General features: G+C 48.3%; 1 protein-coding gene across 1 annotated transcript in view; it reads right to left on the minus strand.

Moving 5' to 3' along the window:
• Positions 1-1,505: 1,505 nt before the first annotated feature.
• The window catches only part of TGM3 (transglutaminase 3), a 40,138-nt gene continuing 15,352 nt past the window's right edge, over positions 1,506-26,291 (minus strand). Inside the window, exons 6-13 of the mRNA XM_038571794.1 lie at positions 24,815-24,992; positions 24,592-24,727; positions 15,352-15,455; positions 12,490-12,735; positions 9,017-9,325; positions 6,757-6,914; positions 2,448-2,581; positions 1,506-2,111 (exon numbers count right to left, since the gene is read on the minus strand). Of these exons, the coding sequence (XP_038427722.1) occupies positions 1,964-2,111; positions 2,448-2,581; positions 6,757-6,914; positions 9,017-9,325; positions 12,490-12,735; positions 15,352-15,455; positions 24,592-24,727; positions 24,815-24,992 (1,413 nt within the window). The 3' untranslated portion in view covers positions 1,506-1,963. The remainder of the gene's footprint in view (positions 2,112-2,447; positions 2,582-6,756; positions 6,915-9,016; positions 9,326-12,489; positions 12,736-15,351; positions 15,456-24,591; positions 24,728-24,814; positions 24,993-26,291) is intronic.

Consider the following 26,291-nt stretch of genomic DNA (forward strand, 5'->3'; position numbering starts at 1 on the left):
TTGTTTCATTGCTAAAATTCTCTAGAACCCCATTGGGATGGAGGGCTTCTATTAGATACAACCCTTACAGGACACATGTGCCTGGGGTTGGTTAGAAACTCCACATGGATTTTTAACATCACACCTTAGGAGTCCCCCTCGAGGGTGGAAACCCAAGGGCAGGGATCACACCATGACTGATTTTCAATCTCTCTTGATCCTATGCCTGGCAGAGAGCCTGGCACAAAGTATACACTCAAGAAATACTTGCTGATGAGAGATGCTTGAGGGAATTAAGGTCTGGGGCAGGCCTCACAGGGACAGAAGATATGGACATCTTTGGATCTCCTTTCTATCAGAAACTGGAGTTGGTGTCTGTCAATTTCACCCTAGCCCTCCTCATTGGGGACTGGTGCAGAATCTCTTGAGGAGGAATGGAACATCCCATCTCCAGGCCGAGTCCCCGGGCAAGGCCCCCAGAACACTTGGAGAGAGTGGCAGAGCTTCCAAGAAGAGAAGCCAGCCCCTTGTTTCTGCAGGGGACGTCTGCTGCATCCAGACAATAGAGCTGGGGCCTGGTGAGGGTTCCTTGACATTGGGAGTGCAAGTGGGCACAGGTTCTGGTGCTGACTGCCCCCAGGGAATTGGGGAGACGGGGGAGCTGAGCCTGGAGCAGCTTGAGATGAAGGAGGAGGAGAGGGCCAACTGGGGCCAGAGAGCTCACTCCCTGCTTGGTGGATCAAGGAGATGTGATTGTAGCTCAGAAAGGCTGCCTTTACACTGCAGCCACACAGACAGCTTCAGTGGCCAAGCTGTGTCAGCTTGGGACCAGTAGGGACAGACCTTTATGGTTTTTCTCCAGCTCTGATGGATCAAGCAGTAGGAGCAGGGAGGTGGATGGAAGACAGAGTAGGTTAGGCCTGAGCTGAGCATCGGCAGACACTTTGAGCTGGATGTGGGGCTGAAGCTTCCATTTAGCCTGGACTGGTCCCTTAGATTCAGAAAGCGAGGCACAATTGCCAAAACAAAATTCGTCAGCACAAGTGACAGTAAAGTGATGGGCTTTCAAGAGGCAAAGACTGGGGAATCATCAGAGCATGTGTGAAGGCAGAGAAGGTTCCAGCTGAGCTAGCAGTGCTGAGGCCTCCTGGCTCAGGAGGGGCCGTGTGGCACGAGGAGGGAAGAGCCCAGTGTGAACAGAGGCTGGGCCACCACGGGAGCCTGCTCAGCAAAAAGGTTCCAGGAAAGACTTTGAAGTCCCTTCCCACTCTGACACCCGTAGAGCTGGCCCAGCAGCCACACGGAACGAGGCGCTCCCTCTCCAGGCAGCCTAATCTATGTTTGGACATCATATTAGAGGATGTTTTCCTTCTGCACCCGGAGCCACACAGAACGAACCCGCTCCCTTTGGACTTTAGGATGTGGGGAGCACAGCCCCTTTGGGTCATCCCTTCTCCAGGAGAACACGGCCCCCGCCCCGTTTTCTCCTCCACCTCTTCGGCAAAGCAGCAGCCTGGAGAGCCTGATTGTGTTCTTTTTAACCTTTATTTTGAGTGTAAAGACGTGAGTGCCACGTCAGAGAGCCAATCATCCCCATCCCTCCGCTGTGGCCCGAGGGAGGAGTAGGAATGTCCCAACTGCAGGCTTGGGATCAGCAAACAGTCCGGACTGTCCTCTCCCCGGATCCATTCAGAGAGCCGCTGGGTCAGGTGCCACTCTGTTCTGCAGCGCTGATGCGCTGGGGGGCTGAGGGGGCCATGGGGCTCATGGGAATGTGCAAAAGTGAAGTCCCAGGCCCCGGTGGAGCCAGCCCAGCCTGGGAGTGCGGGCGAGGGCGTGTGCCGGAGGCTGGGCATCCAGGCCAGGCCACCGAGGGGATGTTGTGGGTTTCCCAGGCTGGACAGCATGGGCAGGGGGCTCACTCCACAGGTGCGCCCTGCCTGCTCCGTGTTACCCAAGTTTGTACGGGGGCCACGCAGGTCCTTCACTCGGCCACGTCAATGGACAGCATGGCTTTGATCGCAGGGAACTTGTTGCAGGAGAAATCGGCGAGCAGCTGCTTGGTGCCGCTCCGAGTGGGCAGGATCTCGAAACGTACCCGAGACCGCTCCTTGGGGCGCAGGGTTGGCACGCTGGTGGGGAAGGGCATAGGTCAGTGTTGATGAGGGGGTTCCCGGACCTCAGGCTAGGCAGGCCCTCTGTGGCCCTTGAGTCCTGCACTGGTGAGGTGGCTCCCTCTGGCTCCCTCCCTGGATTATGGGGCCCCTCAGCAGGGGAGGGAGGAGTTCCATGATCTCTCACATCTGCTAAGCCCTTGAGGACCAGCTCCAAGCTCTGGTGATCTGGACTTGCCGGGGGTTCAAGCCTGGCAAACCCCCAAGCCAGGTGCAAATGTGCCTCCCCACCTGCAGGTTCTCCCAGGGGCACCCCTCTCAGCATCTCTCACAGGGCCCTAGGCTGGGACTCACTCAATCCTGAGGCTGCCCAGCAGCAGACCGCTGCCCTCCACCATCAGCACGCAGTCTTTCACCGGCTCGTCCAGCGGGTTGGAGAAGAGCATCTGGACATTCACTGGCTTTTGCACCTGGGCCTGGTCCAGCACCTGTGGGGAGAATGGGTTGACGGAGTCAGAGTGCAGCTGCTCATCTCACTTGCCTCTTGCTGAGATCCCACCAGGCTGGGCAGGCCACTGGGTGATGGGAATGCGTCTGTGCGGGGGGTTCCCGGGAAACTGCTGTCATGCCCATGCTTCGGACAGGACACCAGGCTCAGTGGGAGAGGCGGCACATTGTAGTGGCTGAGGGCACTTTACCTTCCCCCCTGGGCTCCCAGGCCCTCCTGCCTGGTCATCCTGGGAAGGGAAGCTCCACCTCCCAGGACTGCCAAGTTCCACGCGGGCAGCTCAGAGGACTGGAGACTATTTCATTCTGAACTTAGTGGCAGTACTTTCCTTGAGGCTCTTACTCACTGGTCCTGTCTCTTCCCTCATAGCCTAGATGTGCCCTCCCCGGGAGGCCTGACCCTGCTCAGACCTCCACTCCTGCTCAGAGCTTCACGCTCCTGTCCAGAGGACAAGGCATTGGGCCCCCACCTCAATTCAGGCCACTCTCCTCTGATGACACCCCAGTCTATCAATGTCCTTCGATACCTCAGGGGCCCAAGGATTCCCTGTGTGCCACGTGTGGTCTAGACAGGGCTCCTGCACCCCACCTGCACCCGTCTGACTCTGGTCAGAGACCGGAGAAAAGCCACCTGGACTCTTTGCTGTCAAAGACTATTTCCAAGCAATAGTCGTGACCGAGCAGACACATCACCTTTCCTGGCCGGGCATCTGCTAACGAGGGCTCACTGTCCCTCCCTCCCTTGCATGGGAGGAACTAAATGAGATCATGAATGTAGAAGAAAACGTCTGAGAAATAGGTCTGGAAACGGTGTGGCTGCTGGCTTTCTTTTGTCCTTCTTTGGAGGATCATCTGTTGTTTGCATGGTTTTTCTTTTCTTGCCCCTCATCCACACAGCAACCCATTTGACAGCAATAAAGCTTTAGATAAATGCAACAACCAAGGCCTCTCTGGTTCTGGAGCCTTTGCTTTTTGCATCCTGGGATGTCTACCAATACTTTGTGCAAACCTGAAGCATTGAGACCATGATCTCTTTGGTAATTCTTCCCATGGAACTCATGTACAGGTGTGACAGGATGTGAAGCACGAAGCATAATTTTATGCCACTGGGATACAACAAGGCTACGGTAATAATGCTGTATTTTTCACATTGATATTCAATTTGAGATTTTTGTGGATTTGTTCTTTCATTATTGCTGCTCACCGCCCTGGCCCATTGACCCAAATCTGTATATGCACCCAAAAGAGAGGGTAAGAGCCACCAGAAATCTGTGTCTGATTATCAGTGGTTCACGGGCCAACATGAAGGACATCACCCTATGGAACAAAGTTCAGATTTCATGGTCTGATTCTACAGTGTAACATCCTCAATGCCTGCTGCCAATCAGTGCCAGATAAGGTCATGGGATTTCACCTGAATTATTATCTTCTCATACAGATTACCCTCATGAGTTTTGAAATCTGTGCCCACTCTGAGTGAGCTACACATTGATTCTTTCAATCAAGACAAGACTGCGTTGATGCTCTCAAGGCTGAAGGTGACATTGGATTAGAAGGAGATTCAGACAAAGATGTCCAAAAGAAGGATCAGATGCCTTCTTTAGAGGTGGGGAGAAGGGCAGAAGGTGAGGGAGAGAGAATCTTAAGCAGATTCCACACCCAATGTGGAGCCGGATCTCACAACCCTGAGATCATGACCTGACCTGAAATCAAGAGTCAGATGCTGAACTGACTGAGCCACCCAGGTGCCCTCAGATGCCTTTTTAAAAGATTAAGCAAGAAAGTTCTTGGTGGCACCTTTTCAGCCTGTTTATATTCTAATCTTCTTTTTAAAGATATAGGCTTTTTAGAGACAAAGCTGACTTGATATGGAAATCCAAAAGGTGTAGAGCAAGTGTTGAATAAAAGATAAAGCTATAAGAATGTTTGAGGATAAAGGAATGTCATAGGGAAAAACTACCCTCATTTAAACACTGATCATTGTAACACGGAATGTCTTCATAACTGAACTGGCTGCTACTCAGCATCACCTCCCAGTCTCACGCAGGAAGCAGCTCTCCGCTGCCCATCATGTCTGCAGGGAGGAGGTGCGGGTCTAGGAAATGTCTTGGGAGGCAGGAAGAGGCTTCAGCACACAGAGGACAAGCACTGAGTGACAATGAAGATTCTTGTGAGTGGGGCAGATGCGTGCCTGGAGCCCAGTGCTCTCAGCTTACCAATTCTGATTAGCTTCTATGATATCATACGGACAACGCCCAGAACAGGGGCGGCACCTCCCCTGGTGGAGTTGACAGTCCGACAGAGGACCAAACAAGTGCACAAAAAAGGTATAAGTTCAGGGCACCTGGGTAGCTCAGGGGTTGAGCATCTGCCTTTGGCTCAGGGTGTGATCCCAGGGTCCTGGGATCAAGTTCGGCATCGGGGTCCCCACAGGGAGCCTGCTTCTCCCTCTGCCTGTGTCTCTGTGTCTCTCTCTGTGTCCCTCACAAATAAACAAAATCTTAAAAAATAAAAATAAAAAAGGTATAAGTTCAACCAGAGCAAATGTCACAAAATGAGAGGACACAGGCTCTCCAGGGCGTATAGCTGGAGACCCTGCCTCATTTGGATGGGCAGGGAGGGGGCGCTCCAGGAAAGGCTTCTCTGAGGACATGGCACCTGCAAGGAAAGTATTCTGTTAGCCCCGTAACAGAGTTGGAACACCCGACACACAGAGATCAAGGTTTACTCAGTGTGGCTGTTGATACATGATGGGGCCTGGATATAAGGTCAGGTCCAAGGGCTGAACTGCTGCCCCTCTCTGCTCTTCCTCAAACTGCCTGTCCACTCACTGGCTCCCCCTCTGAGGTAGGGGACCAATTCCCATTCTGGAGCCCAGTCCAGACCCACCAGAAGAGCAGAAGAGCTCAGGAACAGGCAAGTGGCTCGGGAGTGGGCACCCCTTGGTCCCTGTCCTCTGAGGTCAGGAATCCTGGAGGCTAGGGTGCAGATTAGGGAAGGCTGGCACTGGGGCAGCCACAATCATCTGGCCCCTCTAGAAGCTCAGAATGCTGCTGGCACTGTGACAGGACAGAAAAGGCTAGTGTCGTCTAGGCAGCCAGGGCAGACAGTAGGTACAGGAGATGTGGGTGGACCTGACCTGTGACCTGTGAGGCTCTCTGTGGGACCTCATTGGAAGAGCCATCTCCTCTGCCATCCATCTGGCCATCCTTGACTGCCAGCACCTCATCCCTCAGACCTGTGCTGTCTGGTTCTACTGTCTTCCACCATGGGCTAGGGGGAGGGTGCCAGCTAGGCTGGACAGGAAGAGACAGGCTTGGAGTCAGTACAAGGACGGGCCCTAGTGCTGAGAAAGGGATAGAGTGGTCCCAGGTGTTTCAGTATACCGGCAAGCCCCCCTCCCCCAACCTGGGCTCCTGGGAAGGACCCTGGGAGCCAATCAGAGCCAAAAGCAAGCCCTAAAAGCAGAGACCGAGACCCCTCATCCTCAACCACCATGAAGACGCTGTTGCTGGCTGAGGACACACCCAGACACCTGGAAATGGTCCTGGGCTGGGAATCCCAGGACCTGAGGTCCAGCCCCGGCTCTGGCAGTGATGGCAGTTCCCTTTTCTTCTCTGGGCCTCGGTTCACTCATGTGTGAAGAGGCGGGGTATGTGAAGAGTGAAGAGAGTGGGCTCCTAAGAGTCCATGATTCTGTAACTCTGGCATCTTGAATGTGGAGAGATGCAAGTGAGTGGGCCTAATTCTGAAATGCTCCACAGACATGGCCAGGGGCTGGGCTGTAGGCTCCTTGCGGGCAGGACCCACCCCTTGTGACTCCTTGTGATTCCTGAGCCTGGCGGAACCCAGACCATAGCAGGTGCTCAGAGCTGACTGGGTGAGTGAGCCGAGGAGTCTCTCCAGCTGCTTCTCAGCTGACACCCCCCAGTGTATCTGGAGCCAGAACCAAAGGAGCCTGTGGGGAAATGTGCCTGTTTATCATAAGGAGCAAGGACACTGGTGTGAGTGGGAATCTTGCCAATCCATTTGGCAGAGGCTGGACCTGAGCTATGCCCAATACCCTGCCCCCTCAGCAGGGAAGGAGCTTCCTTGCGGTTTGGGGGTGCTAGCAGGGCTGGGATGGCTGGGAAGGCACCCCTTCACCCTTCTTTACCTCCAGGGTCAGGCTGGGGTTGTCCAGAATGATGTCCCTTTCTACCAACACCTCTGCCTCCTCAGAGACCTGGCACACAGCTGTAGTCCGGATCATGTTATCTGCCTTCAGGTACTTCTCATATTGAGCATATGTGATCTTCACGGGATGCTGTATTTCTGGAAGGAGAAGCCAGGGAGGGCAGAGTGAGAGGGAATGGGGTTGACTTCTGGAACCTTCAGAGCTGATGCCAAACCAAGGTGGCGGGCGGGAGCTGGCCAGGAATGTCTGCAGCCAGAGCTTGACTGAACCCTCCCTGCTGGGCTCTGTGGGAAACGTGCCCCCGTTCTGTGCAGCCTCCAGAGCAGGGGCCAGGGAGGCACCAGGACACTGACTGGCTGGGTAGCTTCCTAGGAAACTGGGCTGGTAGGGACTGAAGCTTCCTCCCATCCTGGAAAATGTCAGAGGGCAGGAAAGAATACAAATGCTAACTGATTGCTTAACGATGACAACACAGTAATAACTGGGAAGGGAAGCGAGGGATTAGCTCAATACGAGCTCAGGATCCTCCCAGACCCACTAATGGCCTGGGATTCTGTTGTGGCAGCACCCTGAACCACTTGCCCACCTCTGGTCTCCCCTGCTTCCCAGTCACCCCCACAACCAGGCAGACATGGCTTCAGAAGCATACCACCCCCCAACATCTTACTCCCCTTCTTCCCTGTCACTTCAAAATTTTTTCCATGGCTCCCTGCTGCCTCGGAAATAAAGTTCAGACCGCTCAGTCTGGCCCTGCATCACTGAAGCTAACTCAGCTCTCCCTCGAAAGTGCCCTTGGTGTTTCTCATTGGTCCTTGGACAATATGGGCACATTGTCACCTCCGTGCTTGGACACACATGGTTCCCTCAGGTGGCAATTCCTTCCCAGCTTCTGTCTCTTTACCTGGCTCCTCCCAAGACTCAGGGGCCCTCTCCCTCCTCTGTGGTCCAGGTCACTCCCACCTCTCTCTCAGTGGTCATGCTGGGTGGCCTGGGTGCCCTGATACCCACAGGGTCATATGCTCTTTGAGGAGGAAGGTGCCTCTGCTGTTTGCACTGGAGGAATTTGCCTGGCCTGCCCTGAATGGGCAGATGAATGTGCAGAATGGGTTGGCTTTTTGTTTTTGTTTGTTTTAATCATTACCCTCATGTGAACTATTTTTGACATGCAAAAAAAGCTCTCCCCTTGGGCTTTGAAGGTAGCTAGCAGCCTGACGGTTGCTTCTGGTGTGGGGATGATTTTGGCTAAAATTCCGCCAGAAGATAGACTTAGCTAGGGATGCTGCCTTCTGACAGGTATAAAACATCTGTTTCCCTACAGACAGAGCTCTTTCAAGACGGGCTGTATAATTAATCAGTTTTTATTTATGTGAAGCCAATAGCCACCCCACCCTTGTTAATCTGCTTTGTAAGGACCAACTTTTCATAACAGCTTGGAGGATTTTGCCAATGTGGACACACCTGTGTGCTAATCCTCCCAGAGCACCAGCCTTTTTCTGCTCCACCTGGCTCCCTCCCTGTCTGTGCTACCTATCTGCCTCGAGTCTCTGTTCCTCCCAAATTCTCAGGCCTCTGAGAAAAGCCATTTCTGCCCTCGGGAATCAGGAGACTCCCCACCTGGCAGCTATGCGGGGAGGAACACAAGACAAGGGTTTAAGACCCTGCTGTATATTGCCACCTTTCCAGGGTCAAACCTGGAAGTGGAAAGTGATTCACTGTGGGATGGGGGGTGGGGAGCCCTGGGGTGAGGGCAGGTGGTGGGGAGTGACAGAGATAGAATCTAGTAGATGGGGAGTGGGCCTGGCTGTAGCATTAGGAGATCCCAGTCTTGCCACTTACTAGCTATGACACTCAATCTGTTATGCAAGTCATGATCTCTCCAAGCCTCAGTTTCTGCCTCTGTAAAAGGTGATTCTAAAATCTGTTCTTTTTAGAAGGCTAAATGAGAGAGGATCTAAGGCAGCTCTCTGCGGGCTGAGCGAAGTGGTACATACTTCGGTGTGGCTAACTGCCAAAGGTTCCCTCCTTCCTCTCCCCAGGATGTCGAAGGATTTTGGTTGGCACCAACCTGATTTGCACTGTTCCCCATGACTTGCAAACCTTTAAAACCCAAGCCTTAACCACAGCGACCATGTGTTGTTCCTGTGTAAGCTGAATCCGTTCCAACAGGAACTCTCCAACCCCAAAAGAACATCGGCCACCTCGGATGCGCGGCCTCCCCACACACCACAGGATGAGTTACCTTCATTGGGATCCAGGGATATTGTGACAGAGTCCTTCCACACCTCGTGTACCAGTGTGCCGTTGTAGACGATGGTCCAGGCCGTCATGTTCACGGTCACTGTCTTCATGTCTCTTGTCAGGTTTTTGAGTATCAGGGCCATGTTGACTTCTTTGCCCACTTCCAGTATGCCAGTGACCTTGAACTTCCCAGAAATGCTGGGTTCCCTTTCATCTTCTGCCAAGTGTCTTGCAGACGTTGCACCAAATGATGCATGGGGTTTAAGTTTCCCCAAAGCCTTTTCAAACACTTGCCTCTCCTGGCTGGAACCTGTGTGGTGGGAAAAGAGGGAACCATCTCAGGGAGGGGGTGGCAGCCCGGATGAAGGACAGCGCTCTACCTGGAAAGGCAGCCTGGGACTAATTGGCTCTGCGGCCACGCAACGATTCTGATCCAAGCAAGTGTCCACGCTCTCTGGGTCTCTCCATTTCATCCTCCTTAACACGAGGCTCACAGACCAGCCAGTCTGTGCGCTTTCCCAGTCAGCTCTGCATTTCCAGCTGTAGGGAAGGCTTTATCAGCACCTGCACAAAATTACCATATGGCCTGATATTTGTCTCAGGCTAATTAAGTTAGGTTTCTTCCTGTTCTGTTTTATTGATTGATTGATTGATAAAAGTTTCCTTGTAAGAACAGATACTTTAAAAATAAGTAACAAAAATTGAGTTAGAAAAAAGACTAGAATGAGTTCATTCTAAAAAGGTTATGATTTAGAATTGGCTTCACTAAAAAAATTTTTTTTTTCAAAACACTTTACTATGTTATTCTGCTTTGTTTTTAAGGTGCTTTGAACTCATATAGTGGCACTTCTGCCCTCGTCAAGGAAGAACTTCCCATGGTTGGTTCGGTTCCATGTTAGGACTAGTTTAATTTGTCGAGAGACTTCAGATTTTAAAAACAAAAAGGACAGATTTTCTGATGGTGGCTCAGCTTGTGAGTGCTGCTGAACGTGATGGTATAAATAGCTCCCGGAGAATGGCCGTCGTGTACCCTCAAAGTCATGGCTTTTGGGCATTAAGGCAGGTAACCACTTCTAAGCCTCTGGGCTGCACAGTTCACATAAGGCTCCCTGTCTTGACCTGAAGGCAGATCCACTAATAAGAAGGTGTGTTGATTTTCCAGGAATAAGGGCAAACATATGCAAAGAGTTACTATGTTTTTAATTGCAGACCATACTTAGAGCCCCCATCTTTCCCAACCAACTTGAAAGTTTTAAGACACCAGAGGACTTATCATAAGCACTTTACTACGAAGCGAGTTCTTTCCCATAAGTTATATGTAACAACTGGCTGAGACCTCGGAGGCCAACTCATCCAAGCCCATCATGTTAGAAGTAAGGTCCTAAGGAGGAGAAGCAACCTGTCCAAGTAACTGGTCTAATCTTGGGCTTAGAGGTAGAGGAGGGGGTGGCCAGTCCCCAGGCATCTACACCCATAATCCAAGCATCCCCCCAAACCTCATATTGAAAAGGAGACAGGCAGCCAGATTACCCAAGCTGATCGCTCCTGGTGGGCTGGGTTCTTTGTGGTGCCTTCCCATCATCCAGCAGAGTTCTAAGTCCACACCCAGGGCTGATGTCTGTGCCGGGAGCTGAGCCTCCTGTGCCCAGGACCTCAAAGCAGGTGTGTTTGCACAATGAGGCTCAGAGCCCAGATACCTATATAGGTCACCTGATGGGCTTACTCAGGACCAAGCTTCCTGCTACTGTTTTCTCCCTTGGTGTTGTCATTGTGTAAATGCTTGGCAACCCATTTTATAAGCTTTTCTTCCCTGGGGCCCTCGGAGACAAGCTGGCATCATTAAGTAAGGAGAACTGGGTAACAGGGTGATCGGCTCTGCTGTCACGCAGAGAGGCTGGGGCATTGCCAAGAATCCTGCGGGGAATCACCCCAACCTGCCCATGGCTTGGCCCCCCTCCGTTGCTTAGAAGGTCTGGCTGGGACAGTCAGAGCCCCTTAAGGAGCAGAAGCAAGGTATGACAGTAAGAGAAGGAACCCATAGGACCTATATCCAAGTAGGCAGTGCACTTCCAAAGGCACCTTGGGAGGTCATTATTCCAGTGAAGCCGCGGATGTCCAAGTAGATACACTTCACCACAATTTAATAATAAGTCCTCCCCAGGTGTCAGGGACTGCACTTGGCACTTTCTGGAATTGACCTCCAGCCCTCAGTTATTTGTCCCCTGACCCCTATACTAGTTTCTCCATCATGACAGTGTTGAAAATACTTCTCCTATATCTGTGAGCTCAGCCCAGGGGGTGTAGGGCAGGGGCCCCATCTGCCATGCCCCTCATTGCTTCCCCAGAGCCGAGCATGGAGCAGGCCCTGGGGTGGGTCTTAGGATGTGTTTTTGAGAGACACAGGCTGTCCAACCCTTGCCATGGGAGGGCCTGCAGAGGCAAACTGGGGACCACACCAAGGCCACCAATCTTATTACCGTAAGCCCATGCCTCCAAATGTCCCCAAATATCACACCCAGAGGGGTCATCCACTTAGACTTGGAGTCAGACCCCATCTCCTGAGCTCTTTCTCCAGCTCTCCTCTGCTGTGAACTGTCGCTGATGCTAACAGCCAGCAGTAGTGAGAGTGTTGGGGGTTCACCTGAGGGTGTGCTCAGGGTGACTTTAGGAGCACATGGCTCTTGACCCCTCAGAACCTGTGCTCTTTGAGGATCAGCCCAAGCATCTGTTTCCAAATAGACTAGAAAGAGAAATGTGACCCCTTACAGAGTGACTGGCCTGCTAGAGCCAGCGTTCATTTACTTTGGGCTATTTCTGCAAATGAACATCACCTTTGCATGTGTAACTCTGTCACTCTGGAGAATTCCCAGCAACAAAGGCTGTTGACTCCCAAAGCAGCTTCCAGACTAGAGTAACTACTGTAATTTGCCAAGCGTCAGCTCTGTAGAAGCGAGCCTTCCCGCTGATTCAGGTGGGTGCTTCGGGCTTCTTGGGGGGCCTCTGATGCATGCCTAGCATGGACCCACATCTTCAGGGTCTTTTTGTCCATGTCTTTGTTCACATGGTGTTTCCTGCCTGTATTTCCTGGAGGCTAGGGGAACAGGCTGACTGAGAAATTTCTCCTAAAGCCCTGGGCAGCCTCTCCTGGGGGCGATGTTTCTTCCTGTGATGTCCCATCACAGGGCTGTCACTCCAGTTGTAGGAAAGGGACACAGCTGGGGAAGAGCTGGGTTGACAGCTGCTGTGCCCTGCAGCAGAAGTCCATGGGCGCTGGATCTGCCTGTGACGGTACTGTCCCCAGTGGAACTCCTCTGTCCCCGAGGAGCCGGGTGTTAGGTGCCAGGGAGCACTCCCACCATTAGGCAGAACGGGCTGAGGACACGGGGAGGACGAGCGGCTCTCCCTTCTCCCCCCGCACAGCGTCTTCCCCCGGTCAAGGCCGGGGTGGCACAGCCCCACCAGTGCGCCTCCTACCTTCTGGATGCTTGTACTTCTCCGTGATGTCCATGCGAGAGTTGCTGCCCACCGCCTTGGTGCTGATGTACCTGCCGATGCTGTGAGCGTCCGAGGCGTTCTGCTTCTGCGTGCTGTTGTAGACGTCATAGATCCAGGTGATGCGGTCGGCGTTCACCTCCGCGAAGACGAAGGGCATGTCAAAGTCCAGGTTCACATCTCCCTCCCGGACAGCAGCGACCGAAGCGGGGCCGCACTGGAACACCCCTGGTGGTGAGGAGCAGAGACTGCGTGCATGCCACGGCTGGGCCCACGTGCCACAGCCCCCCCCAGGACCTGTTCCCCGGGAGCCACCCACAGCGGCACCACTCCCCTGCCTCTCCCCGCCAACGCTCCCTCGGCCCTCCACCTGCCGGCCCCACTCATTCAGCACTCAGCACCGACGCCCCCTGGTCCTGTTATCTGCTGCAGTGGCACCCCACTCAGAGTGCTCTCCTGCAGAGCCTGGCCCCGTCCTGCCCTCCGTGGGCACATTGGTGGATGCTGACCTGCCGCCCTTGCACTGTCTCCTTTCTATCTCTTGTGCTCAGGGCTGCCTCTTACCTACCCCTGCAAATCATCCTTCCCAACTCCTCACTCCCTATTTCTTTTTTTTGTTTGTTTTTTTTTTTTTTTTTTTTTTTTCTCACTCCCTATTTCTAAAAGAATTCCCTAAACCCAGGCCACAGGAGACTTGCTCCTCTGAGCTCACAAGCCCTGCCTATCACCTTCCTCTGCTAGCACTTGGCATGGATAGATCAGCTTAATAGATAAAGATGTAGATAGATATGTTAATGCAAAAATAGATATATAACATAGAGTCTCATTCACAAAGTCCCCAAGTGAAAAAAAGCAAGGTGCAGCAGAATAAAAGGAAGAGGGTTATTCTATTTGTGTTTACAAGACAAATAAAAAAGACACATTTAGGGTGCCTGGGTGGCTCAGTCGGTTAAGCGTCTGACTCTTGATTTCAGCTCAGGTCATGATCTCGGGGTCATGAAATTGAGCCTCATGTCAGGCTCCGTGCTGAGGATGGAACCCACTTAAGATTCTCTCTCCTTCTCCCTCTCCCCTGCCTCCTCACTCTAAAAAAATTTTTAAAAGACACATACATGTACTTTTATATGCTTGGAGCAGTGACTTTCAAATTTTTTTTTTTTTTTACCATAATCTCTACATCATGGCACATAGATGGTTCTGAGACAGAAGTTTTACAGGACAATACTTGTTCTTACTGTGTCCAATGCACCCTGATATTTTTCTTTTCCTCTCTTCCCACCTTTCTATGACATCCTACTTTACTTCTTTCTTTAGTTTTTAAAAGATTTTATTTATTTATTTATTTATTTATTTATTTATTTATTTATTTATGAGAGACACACAGAGAGAGGCAGAGACACAGGCAGAGGGAGAAGCAGGCTCCAATGCATGGAGCCTGATGTGGGACTCGATCCCGGAACTCCAGGATCACGCCTTGGGCCGAAGGCAGGCGCTAAACCACTGAGCCACCTAGGGATCCCCCTAAAAGATTTTATTTTTAAGTAATTTCTACACCGAGTGTGGGGCTCAAACTCACACCCCCAAGATCAAAAGTTGCATGCTTTACCAAATGAGCCAGCCAGGCACCCCCATTCTACTTCATTTCTTAAAATGATAGTCATAACCCACTAACTTGATTTTATGACCATTAAAGGGTCATAGTGAAAAGTGTGAAATCCACAGGCCTGGAAAATATCTGGAAGGTTTCTCCCCTCCCCAAATCCAGTAATGCTCATTGCTTCTTGTTGAGGCTGGGATAGGGGATGGGGGGTATGACTTAGTTTTTATTATAAATCCTTTTAGAATGGTTTGAATTTTTTTTAACCATGTGCACATATTACTTTTATAATTAATTTTTTTTAAAAAAGTAAGCTCCATGCCCAGTGTGGAGCCCAACGTGGTGCTTGAACTCACAACATTGAGATCATGACCTGAGATGAAATCAAAAGTCAGATGCTGGATCACCTGGGTGGCTCAGTGGTTGAGCATCTGCCTTTGGCTCAGGTGGTGATTCTAGAGTCCTGGGATCAGGTCCTGCATTGGGCTCCCCACAGGAAGCTCTGCCTATGTCTCAGTCTCTCTCTCTGTGTCTCTTGTAAATAAATAAATAAAATCTTAAAAAAAAAAGTCAGATGCTTAATTGATGGAGCCACTCTGGTGCCCCATAATTTTTTTTTTTTAAGTTTGAACAAACAATTTGAAAAGAAGGTGGCAAACAAGACCAGCCCTGGAGGGGGTGCTTTTCAAGAAAGAAAAGAAAAATTCTGGGAGAGTCTGAGACCCAAGCTCTGAGAGACCAGAAGTGGGAGCAGAAGCCCTGCGCACCAGGACAGGGATGAGGCCAGACTACATGAAGGAGAGCTTGGCTTGGCAGAGGGACACCGTGGATGGGACAGAGGTGCTGGGAGCCCTCGATCATGGAGACCTCCAGCTGAATTGGGGAATTGGGGCTAAATCCCTGGGCAATGGAGACCAGAAGCTTTCTGTGCCAGGAGACACAGGCTACTAGAGGCAGTGTGGGGAAATCTCTGTTGGCAGAGTGTGGTTTCTTTCCCTTGTTGCCAGGCACGTGCCAGGGCCTCCACAGCAGTGACAACAGTCGTGTGGGCGCAGGGCAGGGAAGCCACTCATTTAAATAGCAGCTGGCGCCAAGCAAAATTAGGTTGGGAAATCTACTCTGAAAATATTTTTGTTTTAATTCCATCATGTCTTCCAGAGATGGAGAGCCCTCAGTGGCTTTCCTATGTTGCTGTCCACTGTCATGGACAGAGAAAGGGGTGGTCAGCAGGGCCAGTAGAGGGTTACCTTGGCTCCTCTCCTGGGGCGTGGCGTCCAGAACTTGCCATCCATTGTACAAGGGGCCCAGGTCAGTCCGCACAAACCAGGCTTCATTCCAGACGTGGAAATTCCTGCAGACAGAATCACAGACTGCAGAGCTTACCCAAGGCCACACAGCAGGAGGTAGCAAAATACCACATCTCCAGCCCAACAGTGTAGCGTCCAGTACTCATTGAACGAGTTTACTCTGCACCAGCTACTAGGCTTAACCTTGCTGAGCACTCTCTCATGAGTCCTCATGGCACTATGAAACAGGTACTATTTTTATGCCAATCTCAGAAAAGGAGAGGCTCAGAAAAGTTAAGCAGCTTATGATGGCAGAGTCAAAGTTTGGACCCAGTTATATGCCTACCCCCCAAATCTGCATCCTTGACCACCACATTCTACTGCCTTCCTGAGGAGCAGAATGGCTCCAGATTAGAGCCAGCAACCAAGCAGGCAAACCCACACCGCTTTCTCTTGCATGTCCTACTGGGGCACATGTCTGTATCTCATGTTGGCCGAGGATGGATGAGGCTGCAGCAAGAGTGACAGCTCTGCAGAAGAGCCATGTGCTTCCAGGCTGAGGTCTAGATTGAAGAATGACATATGCTAGCCCTAGAATGTTCTTCATTGTTAGGATCCCTTCGTCTCCCAATCTGTATTCTCAGTCACATCTCCAGGGATAACCTCTTAGCTAAAGTGTTAGTCATTCCACCTCATGGTTCTGCCCTCTCGGGTCTGGTTCTCTTCTCCACACCCAATGCAACTGCATTAGCAGTGGCTCTGGCAGCTTTGATCCGATTAGAAGATGCTATAGGTGTGACATGAATTTAAGTTCTATACAACTTGGAAACAATTTTTTTTTAATATTCATGAGGTGGGGAAATTAGTTCAAAGCAGAGTACCAACTTGGAAACCATAAAGAAAACGACTGAAAATTTTGGCTAGGTAAAAATATTAAACTTGCATATACAAACCAGCCAATCAACCAAACTGTAGCTCTGTTTCCTGTATGTTAGAGTAAGCTCATAACAGATGGTCCCTTCTGCAGATAACAATCAACTCCAAGAGAAAAACAAAACAAAACAAAAACCAAAAAAACAAGGTAATTACTCAAGAGTGAACAAAACAGGAGGATTTTGGAAAGGAGACAAAACTTGGAGAAAGGAGCCATCATGGGAGCAAATTGTACTTTCAGTGGCTGGGCCCTAAGGATAGGTCACAGTTGGGGTAAAGTGCTGGGCAATAAAAACTGTAACAGACATTCCACATTTTCCTGACCTGAGGAGCCAAGAAATAGCCCAGGTCAACCAGGACCACTAGACAGTGAAGAGGAAGCTCTGGAAAGGAAGGAGTCAGGGAAAGAAAATCCCAAATTTGTACATAAACTGCACCCAAGCCTCTGAGCAACTCTGACCCATGCATGTATGTGGCAGACAACGATCAGTCAGACTGAAGATAAAAGAAGTGAGCTGAGATTTGAGTTGTTGCTGGTCACACGTGAGACAGAGGTCACAGTCTGGGTCCACCTTAGGCAGGCTGCTAAAATAACCTAACAGCATCCTGACATACCCAATGCCTAGGATACGGTCCCAGATGACTCAACATATGAAGAACCAGAAAAACATGATCTATCTTTCAAGGGAAAAGACAATCAACAGAGTAACCTTAAAATAGTACAGATGCTGGAATGATTGAACCAAGACTTTAAAGCAGCTATTGTAACCATGCTCAGTGAAATAAAGGAAAATATGGCAATAACAAGTGAAAAGAGAGGAACTCTTAGTAGAGCAAGAGAAGGGCAGCCCAGGTGGCTCAGCGGTTTAGCGCCACCTTTAGTCTAGGGCGTGATCCTGGAGACCCGGGATTGAGTCCCACGTCAGGCTCCCTTGCATGGAGCCTGCTTCTCCCTCTGCCTGTGTCTCTGCCTCCCTCTCTCTCTGTGTCTCTCATGAATAAAAAAATAAAATCTTTAAAAAAAAAAAGTAGAGCAAGAGAAAAGATGAAAAAAAAAAAAAAAGGAAATTTTCAACTGGAAAAAAAGACCACTATCTTAAATGAAATAATTCAGTGGATGGGCTTAGAATGGAGAGGACGGTGGAAAAAATCTGTAAACTTGTAGATCAGTAGAAATTGCCCAAGCTGAACAAGAAAGAAAAAATGATTGAAAAAAAATCAATAAAATAGGAAAGACATATACAACATATATATAGACAGAGATTTACTGTAATTAATAGTATAAAGTACTTACAAATCAGTAAGAAAAACACACAAAAGAACAAGTGAAACACACCAATAAGAGACGATGAGCAGGCAATTTTTATAAAAAATACAAGGGATCACTGAATGTATGAAAATAGTTTTAATCTCACTGCTGTGAAAAGAAAATTAAAGTGACAAAGAGATACCATTACACCCATAAGATGACAAAGATGAAAGCCCAGGATGATACACATAATTGTGTGATAGTCATTTCTAAGTGTGAGAAAACAAGCATGGTCAAAGGCCACTAGTGGGAGTTTAAATTGGTGTGATATTTATGGAGGGCCATTTGGCAATGAGTATGAAAAACCTTTAAAAATCTACATATCCACTGAGCCAGTCATTCCACTTCTAGGAATTTCTTCTGTAAAATAATTTACACGAGTGCACACAGGTGTACATGGAAAGACGTTCACTGTAGCATCGTTTGTAACAGCAAAAACAATGGAGGAAAAATCCACCAATAGGAAAATTGTCAGGCAAGTTATGGCACAGCCATGCAACAGAGTATCCAACGCTGTCCAAAAGAATGAGCAAAATCAATCTAGCACTCACAGGGAAAGATGTGTAAAAGATAGCAAGTAAGAAATAGTGCAGGGTCTCTGATTTTAACCACCAAACTATAGTGTCACTCTAAATTTTTATTTATTGGCATAGAAAGATACAAAAAATTATAAAACAGACTGTTTAAGTTTATCCTATTTGGCTACTTAAAACTCATTACACATACATCCAATGTGTGTCACTATAAACAGAACGAAATGTCTGGGAGGATCTATCTCAAAATGTTATTAGTGTTTTTCTTTGGATAGCTATATTATTAATGACTCTCCTTATATATTTGTTGTTATTATTTTTAAAGATTTATTAGAGAGAGAGTGAATAAGTGAGCCGGGGGAGGGGCAGAGGGAGAGACTCTTCAAGTAGACTCCCTGCTGAGCATGGAGCCTGCTCATGATCCCACCACCCTGAGATCACAACCCAAGCTGAACCAAGAGTTGGAGGCTTAACTGACTGTGCCACCCAGGCGCCCCTACTTTTTATTATTTTATAATCAAGAAAAATTTGTTTTCATTTTGCATGTTTGGAAGAGGCTCCCCATAGGGCCAGATAGGATCTATGTGCATGAGGGGTTTGTACACTCTACAGCTATTGGAGGAGTTATAAGTGCCCATCAGTACTTCTGGCGTGCAACATGACCCTGGTAGTCCTTCAGGAAACAAGGGGAGATACAAAAAGTCAGCTTCTAAACAAGGCAGAAGGGGATAAGGCCCTAAGAGGTGAACAGATGATTAAGAAAGGTATCAACCAACTATATGAGTGGAGAAAAAGAATACTCTTTTCACTACTGCGATGAAACACAGATCATCACAATTTTTCTGGAAGCCATAAGCCTTTAAAATGTTCATTCTCTTTAACCCAGGACATACCATTTCTAGGAATCTTTCTTATAAGACTAATCACAGATGTGTTCAAGACCTACATGTAAGAATGCCCATTACTGCATTATGTGTAACAGGGAAAAGAAGGGAAATAAGTAACCTGGGGAATAGGGAATGGTAATAGTAACAGCAGGAAAAGAAATAATGGTTCAACCATATAAGGGAATATGATGCATTTAAAATCTTATTTTTGATGATTATTTAATGACATAGGGAAAATGCTTATAATATGACGTTTCAGTATAAACACACAATTTAAAACTGCAAAGTTGATTTCCAGATGTAGGAAAAAGTAGGGTATACCTGTTATATACTCTGCCTTATATCCATGCCTTATAAAATGTATAATCTCAATTCCATAGACGACAAAAACTGATAGAGAAAAGATTGGCTGGAAAACTATCAAATATTAAAAGTATGTGAACAATAGGGTTTCAGATGACTTTTACTTCTTTATCCTGAAATTTCCTATAATTGTGTGTGGGGAGGAAAGTCATCATAAAAAAATTATTACTAGTGGGGGTGCCTGGGCAGCTCATTCGGTTAAGCATTGGACTCTTGATTTCAGGGTTGTGAGATGGAGCACGGTGTCAGGCTCCGTGCTGGGCATGGAGCCTACTTAAAGTCTCTCTCCCTTGCCCTTTGCTCCTCCCCACAAACCCCCACTGGTGTGCTTTCTCTCTCTTAAAAAAAAAAAAAATTATCCCTAGGAAGACCGACAAAAATATCTTTTTGAATGGGCCTTCAAGATCAGTGAGAAATCACCACCAGGAGAAAGCAGGTGGTGTGAGTAATGATCAAGGTACAAGACAGGGATGAGAAAACAGTAAAAACACCCAAGTTTCACGTTCATTTAGTCCCAGACAGAGAACCCCAGGGCAAGGGTGGGTTGGTAGCAAAAACAAAAACAAAAAGTAGCTGTGTTTTAATACTTGTTTGCAAGGCGGGAATTTATGACAGAGCAGATAACAGATACATCCTGGTCCCTCCCTCCTTTGGAAGCCAGCACTTTACTGGCAGCTATTTGGGATGCAGATGCCTTTCAAATGCCCAAGGGTGCACCATGGAAATTCTGCTTTGTTTCTGATTGGATGACATACTCTGTCTCACCTCCCACTTGGGCTCTGTTTCAGTCTGGAGGGGTTTCAGGAGGAGGAGCTCAAGAAAAGGACACACTGTAGGTCTCAGAACTACTCGAGATATCTACTAACAGATGTGGCTTCCCCTCTCTCCCTCCACCTAAATCAATTCTAATGTGATCTTGAAAGTTGATAAACCACAGCCCTAGAGACAGCATCTGAGTTATGCTTACCTTTGAAATCATGGGGTCAGGAGACCCTGTCTAGAAAGTGGCCTCCCAACTCCTACCCCTTCTACTGGTAAATAGCAGTCCAGCCAGCTACTACTTTCGCCACAAAAGCCTTTCCCTGAGGTATTGGAAGAGAACCAACCATATGTCTGTGCTACCTCTGAATTTTGCACACGATTCAGTTATTTGATGTTTTCTACTCCATAATTACCTGTCTTCTCATGCAGCTGTGAGCTCCTCAGGCATAGTTCCTACATCTCCCCCCTCTTGGTACCAGGTGCCAGTGACAGGGTTCTGGGGCAGAGTACATACTTAATCATGTTTTCTGGAACTTGAGCCACTCTTAAGAGTCTTGGATTCCTTGCTGCAGGTCTGAGCCAGGTACATTGGGGTGGCTAAGTATGAGTGGAGTCTGGTAGCCATGGAGAGATTGCATCAGGAGCCAGGAGCTCGGGCTCAGGTGTGGTTGCCCAGAGCTCTTCCCCAGAATTAGTCAACTCCACCTCCCTGCGATGGGGCAGGGCAACCTCCACGTGCCTGCCATCTCGGAGCTATAGAGCTATATAAAGTCTACAAGTAGAGTCAGGTCTGTGACTCTGGAAATTGGGGAATCAAGTCAAACAAATTAAGAAAACAAGCCAGAAATGGCAAGTATAACCTTGGTCCTACTGTTCCAAATCATTTGCTTACTGCTCAGTGACTGAATAAGGAAGGCCCTGGAGTCCTCCTTTACAGTGGCTCAGAAAAAGAGTTGTGTAAAAAAAGCATTCCAAACTAAGCCCCCCACCCCCACCCCAAAGCAGCCTGATTCTCAAGAAGCAAATAGTCCAGGGGCTTGGGCCTCCTAAGCCAAATCACTGGTATGAGCTGGATGGCTAAGAAGAGGGGCATCTGCGTGGCTCAGTGGTTGAGCATCTTCCTTTTGGCTCAGGTCATGATCCTGGGGTCCTGGGATTGAGTCCCATATTGGGCTTCCCATGGGGAGCCTGCCTCTCTCTATGTCTCTCATGAATAAATAAATAAAATGTTAAAAAAAAAAGAATAGTTAAGAAGAACATGTACCCCAGTAGAAGCAGTGAATGTGATTTAAAGAAAGAAGATCTAGAAGAAATTGCTGAGGTCCCTTGATCTAGCCCTTCTTTGGACAGATGGGAAACTGAGGCACATAAAAGCTCATTTTCTCATTCATGAAATCAGCAAGTCCCTCCCCGAGATCCTTCCAGTCCTAAGGTTTTCTGATTTGGGAGAGTACCATCTGTGGGAATCTGTGTTCCACCCCTAGCTTGGACACAAATTCACAGTTTGACTTCAGGCAAGTCATTTCCCCCTGCTGAGCCCGTGAGGTACTGCTTAGCCTTGACAGAGAAGTACCATCTGCTGCCCAGGCATGAACCAAAAAGCCTCACTCCGCCATCTGCATGGATTGGACGGCACCCAACCTCACCATAGCTCTGGTTGGTATCCAGCCAACCAGGAAAATCTCAAGGTAAGCAATGTTCTATTGCTCAAGGTAACATCAATCAGAAATAATAACAACATTCTCTGGCATCTCTCTTGTGCTTTATAGTTTACAAAGCTGCCTGGGTTCAAATCCCAACTCCACCATTTGCTAGTTGAGTGCCCTTGGGTGAGTGACTCTGTGTCTCAGTTGCCTCAATTGTAAAATGGGGTGATGATAATAGTGCCTACCTCATCATTTCTGACGAGTAAGTGGAAGCACTTAGGATAGTGCCTGGTACACAACAGTTGCTCGCAAACTATGCACTGCTGCTATTATCAACAACTTTCAGATGCTTAACCTCACTTGATCCCTACTTTCTATTACTTTAGGCAAATTGGGCAAGGTTCTAAACGCTTTCAACATGTGCAACACAGAGAGATTCACATCAAAGTGTTTCTGTCCAAACCCAAATTGTCCTTATAATAAGGGCTAGGAAAGTCATGCCAGGCAGAGAATGACTCGTGGTTTATCTCCCCCCTGGGTGGAATCTGTGCAGAAGGAAACATATAGGTCCCTTGGGAAGGGTAGCTCTCATACAAAAGGGAAGATGAGAATAAAAAAAAATTAAAGCCAGTAAGAGCAAGATGGTAGTGGGGCTGGAACCAGGACTCAGGACTCCCTGTCCTCAGGTTCTCTACCTGCAGCTGGTAGGCAGTGGGTTGGGTAGGGACCGCTGGTTGCCACTGCTTTCTGAGAGGGCTCGGAAAGCCTGGTGGGGGGCGAGAGGGTAAGAAATGAGGAGACCTCCAGCAATAATCAGAGCTTTGGGGCCTGACACCCTCCAATGAGGCCAAAAAATGACAGTGGAGATGCCCTGGAATGTCTCCACGGGCCCATACTTGTCCCTACATGATTATTTTTGGAATGAATTATAAAGCTAATGTGGGTGGTAGTGTGAACCAGTAACCAAGAGGTCTGGGTCCTAATTCCAAATTCATTTTAAAAGCCCCACATTTCTGTTCCGAGGGAGCCTTCCTCCATGACTCCTTCCCCAAGCTCCCACAGGGCTTACTGCCTGATGCACTTCCCTGGCATACCACACACCGTCCCACGACACACTAAACAGCTTTGACTAATGGCTTCCCATTCCCTGTCTTCTAACAGAACCAGAATGTTTTCAGTAAAGGATGGAGTCTCCAGCTTTCTGGTCCCTCTCTGGATCCTGGCAAGGAGGATAATCCCAGAGGTGTTACGCCCCAAGGGACCTCCCCTCCCAAATGATGTTGGATCAATCATCTCCTCTTGCAAGGAAGCCAAGGTCAGGAATGGCATTTTCACCCAGTGGCGAAAACAGGTTGCAGTGGGATTTTGAACACAACAACAAAAGAAAAAAACAGGGAGGAGAAAAAGAAAATACTCATTTATGAGCAGCCGGGAAACAACATCTTGCTATGTAGCAATGTCATTAGAGAAAAAGTTGTATATGTGTAGATCAGGAAGGAATGTCCTGAAACAAGCCTTCTCTGTCTCATTACACCCTAGAAGCCACGTGACCTTGGGTGACTTATGTAAGTCTTATTCTCCCTCGGAGGTGAGGGGATATTTATCTTAGTTCCATTGTCGGTATGGGGTTGTTGTTTACCTGTTTTAACAACTTTTTTGTTTGCGTTTATTTTCCTTCAACTTTATTCAATTGATTACATTAAGCACATTTCAGAAAAGTTGGACCTACTTATACTGGGAATATTAAGTAATAGGAAATATCTTATACAGACTATCTCAAAATTGGACATCCGGAAATAAGATGGCATCTGCTATCAGGTTATCTAGCCCTATATGTGTGTGAGTGATTGTGTGTTTGTGTGGAGGGATATTCTTTGAAATGGATTAAAACCAGTAGATTGTTAAAAAAACAAAACAAAACAGTAGATTGTTGACATATGCATGTAGTTCTTTGCATATATAGGCACATAGATATCTATGTAATACATGTGGGTATAGACATAACCATTTTCAGTTACCACTTGGTAATAAACTGGCATTTAGTATGATCTCAGATAGCTGTAATAATATTTATTTTATGCATTTTTATACTGCTATATGAAGTTATAGATATATGTCTATAAGTTTTATACAACTGACTTCCAGTTGCCACCTATTACATATTACATACTTATGTGTAGATACATACATGTGCACATGGCATGTTGATGGTTAGAAATATATATGTTCAAATACACACAAAGCTTCTTTTTTTCAGTAGGAATCCAGAGTAATTGACTTTTTATTCTATCAATCAAAGTACATAAAAGGTACACATGCATAAGAGAAAATGTGTTGCCTGTCTTTAAGCAAACCATAAGTCATATGGGTTGCCTGATATAAGATAAATTTATATTTGTTACTGGAAAATCAAGAGTGTCATCATTTATATTCTTAAGTAGCTTAGGGTCTAGTGGACCCTATAAATTCAGGGCAGTTGTGCAGAGCCCGTGAGCCACTATCTCTCACTGGTACCAGACCCTTCACCCTAAGGCAAGACACTGGACTTCCAGTCTTTACAGAGCCCTGGAAAGAGTTGTTTTGGATCGTACTAGAAGTCTAATAAGCATGGCCAACATTCCCATTCTAAAGCTTGTGCTGACTTATCACTTGTCTCCCAGCTCCTGTTTGGAGTCTGGTCCCAGGACCTGTCGGGGGTTGGGGGTTGGGGGTTGGGAGGTGGACTAAGAAGCTGCTCCGGTTTGGTGCTCAGAAAGTCAGTTACTCACCAGACACTATCACTGCCTTTGTCCATGGGCCTCCCATAGGGGTCGTAGTACACATCCACGCTGAGGTTTCGGTCTGTGTCATGAGCTGAGTTGAAGTTGGTGACCACCCGGGAGGGAATCCCAAAAGACCTCAGCACTGCAAGTCAAGGGGCAGCATAAGGACCCAGGCTGCGATGGAAATGGCACCTTGGGGTCCCCCATTGTTGTCACCAACCCCGAGTACCTGTGTTGAGGGTTCCAGCAAAGACCCAGCACTGGCCAAAGCGCACTGGCCTGAAGCCAGATTTTTTCCACTCCTTGAGGATCTCCACACTGCCATTCCAGTTCCGTGGGTCCCGGCCACCTGTGTAGTTGCCACTCCAGTTTCCTGAGAGCACACCGTTGTCATCATTGCCGTTGACCTGGGCAGGGGGAGCCCCAGATGAATCAGCATAGAGGGGGACAAGGTGGGGACATGTGGAAGGAAACCATGAAGATGTCAAGAGAATTTTCTGTGTCTTTCTGGGTGACTTGGGAATGATAATTGTAATAATGATCTTCTAGGGGTATTAAACAGTTTATTAATTTAAAAGTGTTTTGCTTAATAGGCCATGATCAATTGCCCCTAACCCATCTATCAATCCCATGAGCAGGCTCACATGGCAACCTGAGAATTCACGGCTTGTCAGTGGCACTGCAGGGTCAGACAGGCAACGTGCAGATAACTTCCTGCCAGCACGTATGGGCTGTCATTCATGTCTGACTTGGGAGTCTGTATTTTGAAACTCAGTTTTGGTGTACTGGTCTAAAAAGGTGCCTTTAGAACTTTAGCTGCTAACTTCTTGGAACATATAAAGATGGAATACTGCTTTTCATTCATTCATTCACTCACTCATTCATTCAACTGAAGATCTGATTCTCTTATAAGTAGTACAAGCAGGATGCAGTGTGAACAGAGCACCGAATTAGGAATCAAGAGACCTGAGTTCCATTGTCTTTTAGAGACACATATTGTAATATTTATAGATGAAGTGATTTAATGTCTGGGATTTATCAAATAATCTGTAAAGGAGGGGGTCAGAGCTGAAACCAGACTGGCCTAAGGAGGTGATCACAAAAGCTGATGGTGGGTAACCTGGGAGTTCGTTGTACTGTTTCCTCTATTTTTGTGAAGGTCTGAGCTTTTCCACAATAAAAAGTTTACAAGAGAAAGAAAAGAGAAACCAGGGTATAAGCCCAACTTTGTCACTTGTCAGCTGGGTGACTGTGGGCAGGTCAGTTCCCCTCTCTGGGCCTGTTGTTCTTCACCTTCCTTCCCTTACAAGGAGAGTTAGAAACAAATGAGCCTCCAGGAGCCAAGTGTTCAGAGTTCATGAAACTTCGGCCAGCACTTATCCCGACTGTCCAGTGAGAGGCTGTGAGCCCTGCTCCCTCTCTCTGGGCTCTGCAAGGGCCGAGACTAAGGAGAACAGAGCCTGGACACAGAAGAGTCCTTGCCCCACAAGGGTGGAGCCACCTTCCACAGCCCCTTTCCCCACTTCCAGCAAAGTCTGGGCTCTCATCGCAAAATCAGGCAAGACAGGCCTTCTCCATGATGGAACATTCTGTGGCCCATCCCATCTCTGAGTCACACAGGCTGCAGCCACTGAAGTGGTAATCAGCAAGGTCATCTCTGGCTGAAAGCTGAGCATTTCAAAGCCCCGTACAGACCATAATTAGCT

The sequence above is a fragment of the Canis lupus genome, chromosome 24, assembly GCF_011100685.1.
Source record: "Canis lupus familiaris isolate Mischka breed German Shepherd chromosome 24, alternate assembly UU_Cfam_GSD_1.0, whole genome shotgun sequence".
Lineage (NCBI taxonomy): Eukaryota > Metazoa > Chordata > Mammalia > Carnivora > Canidae > Canis > Canis lupus.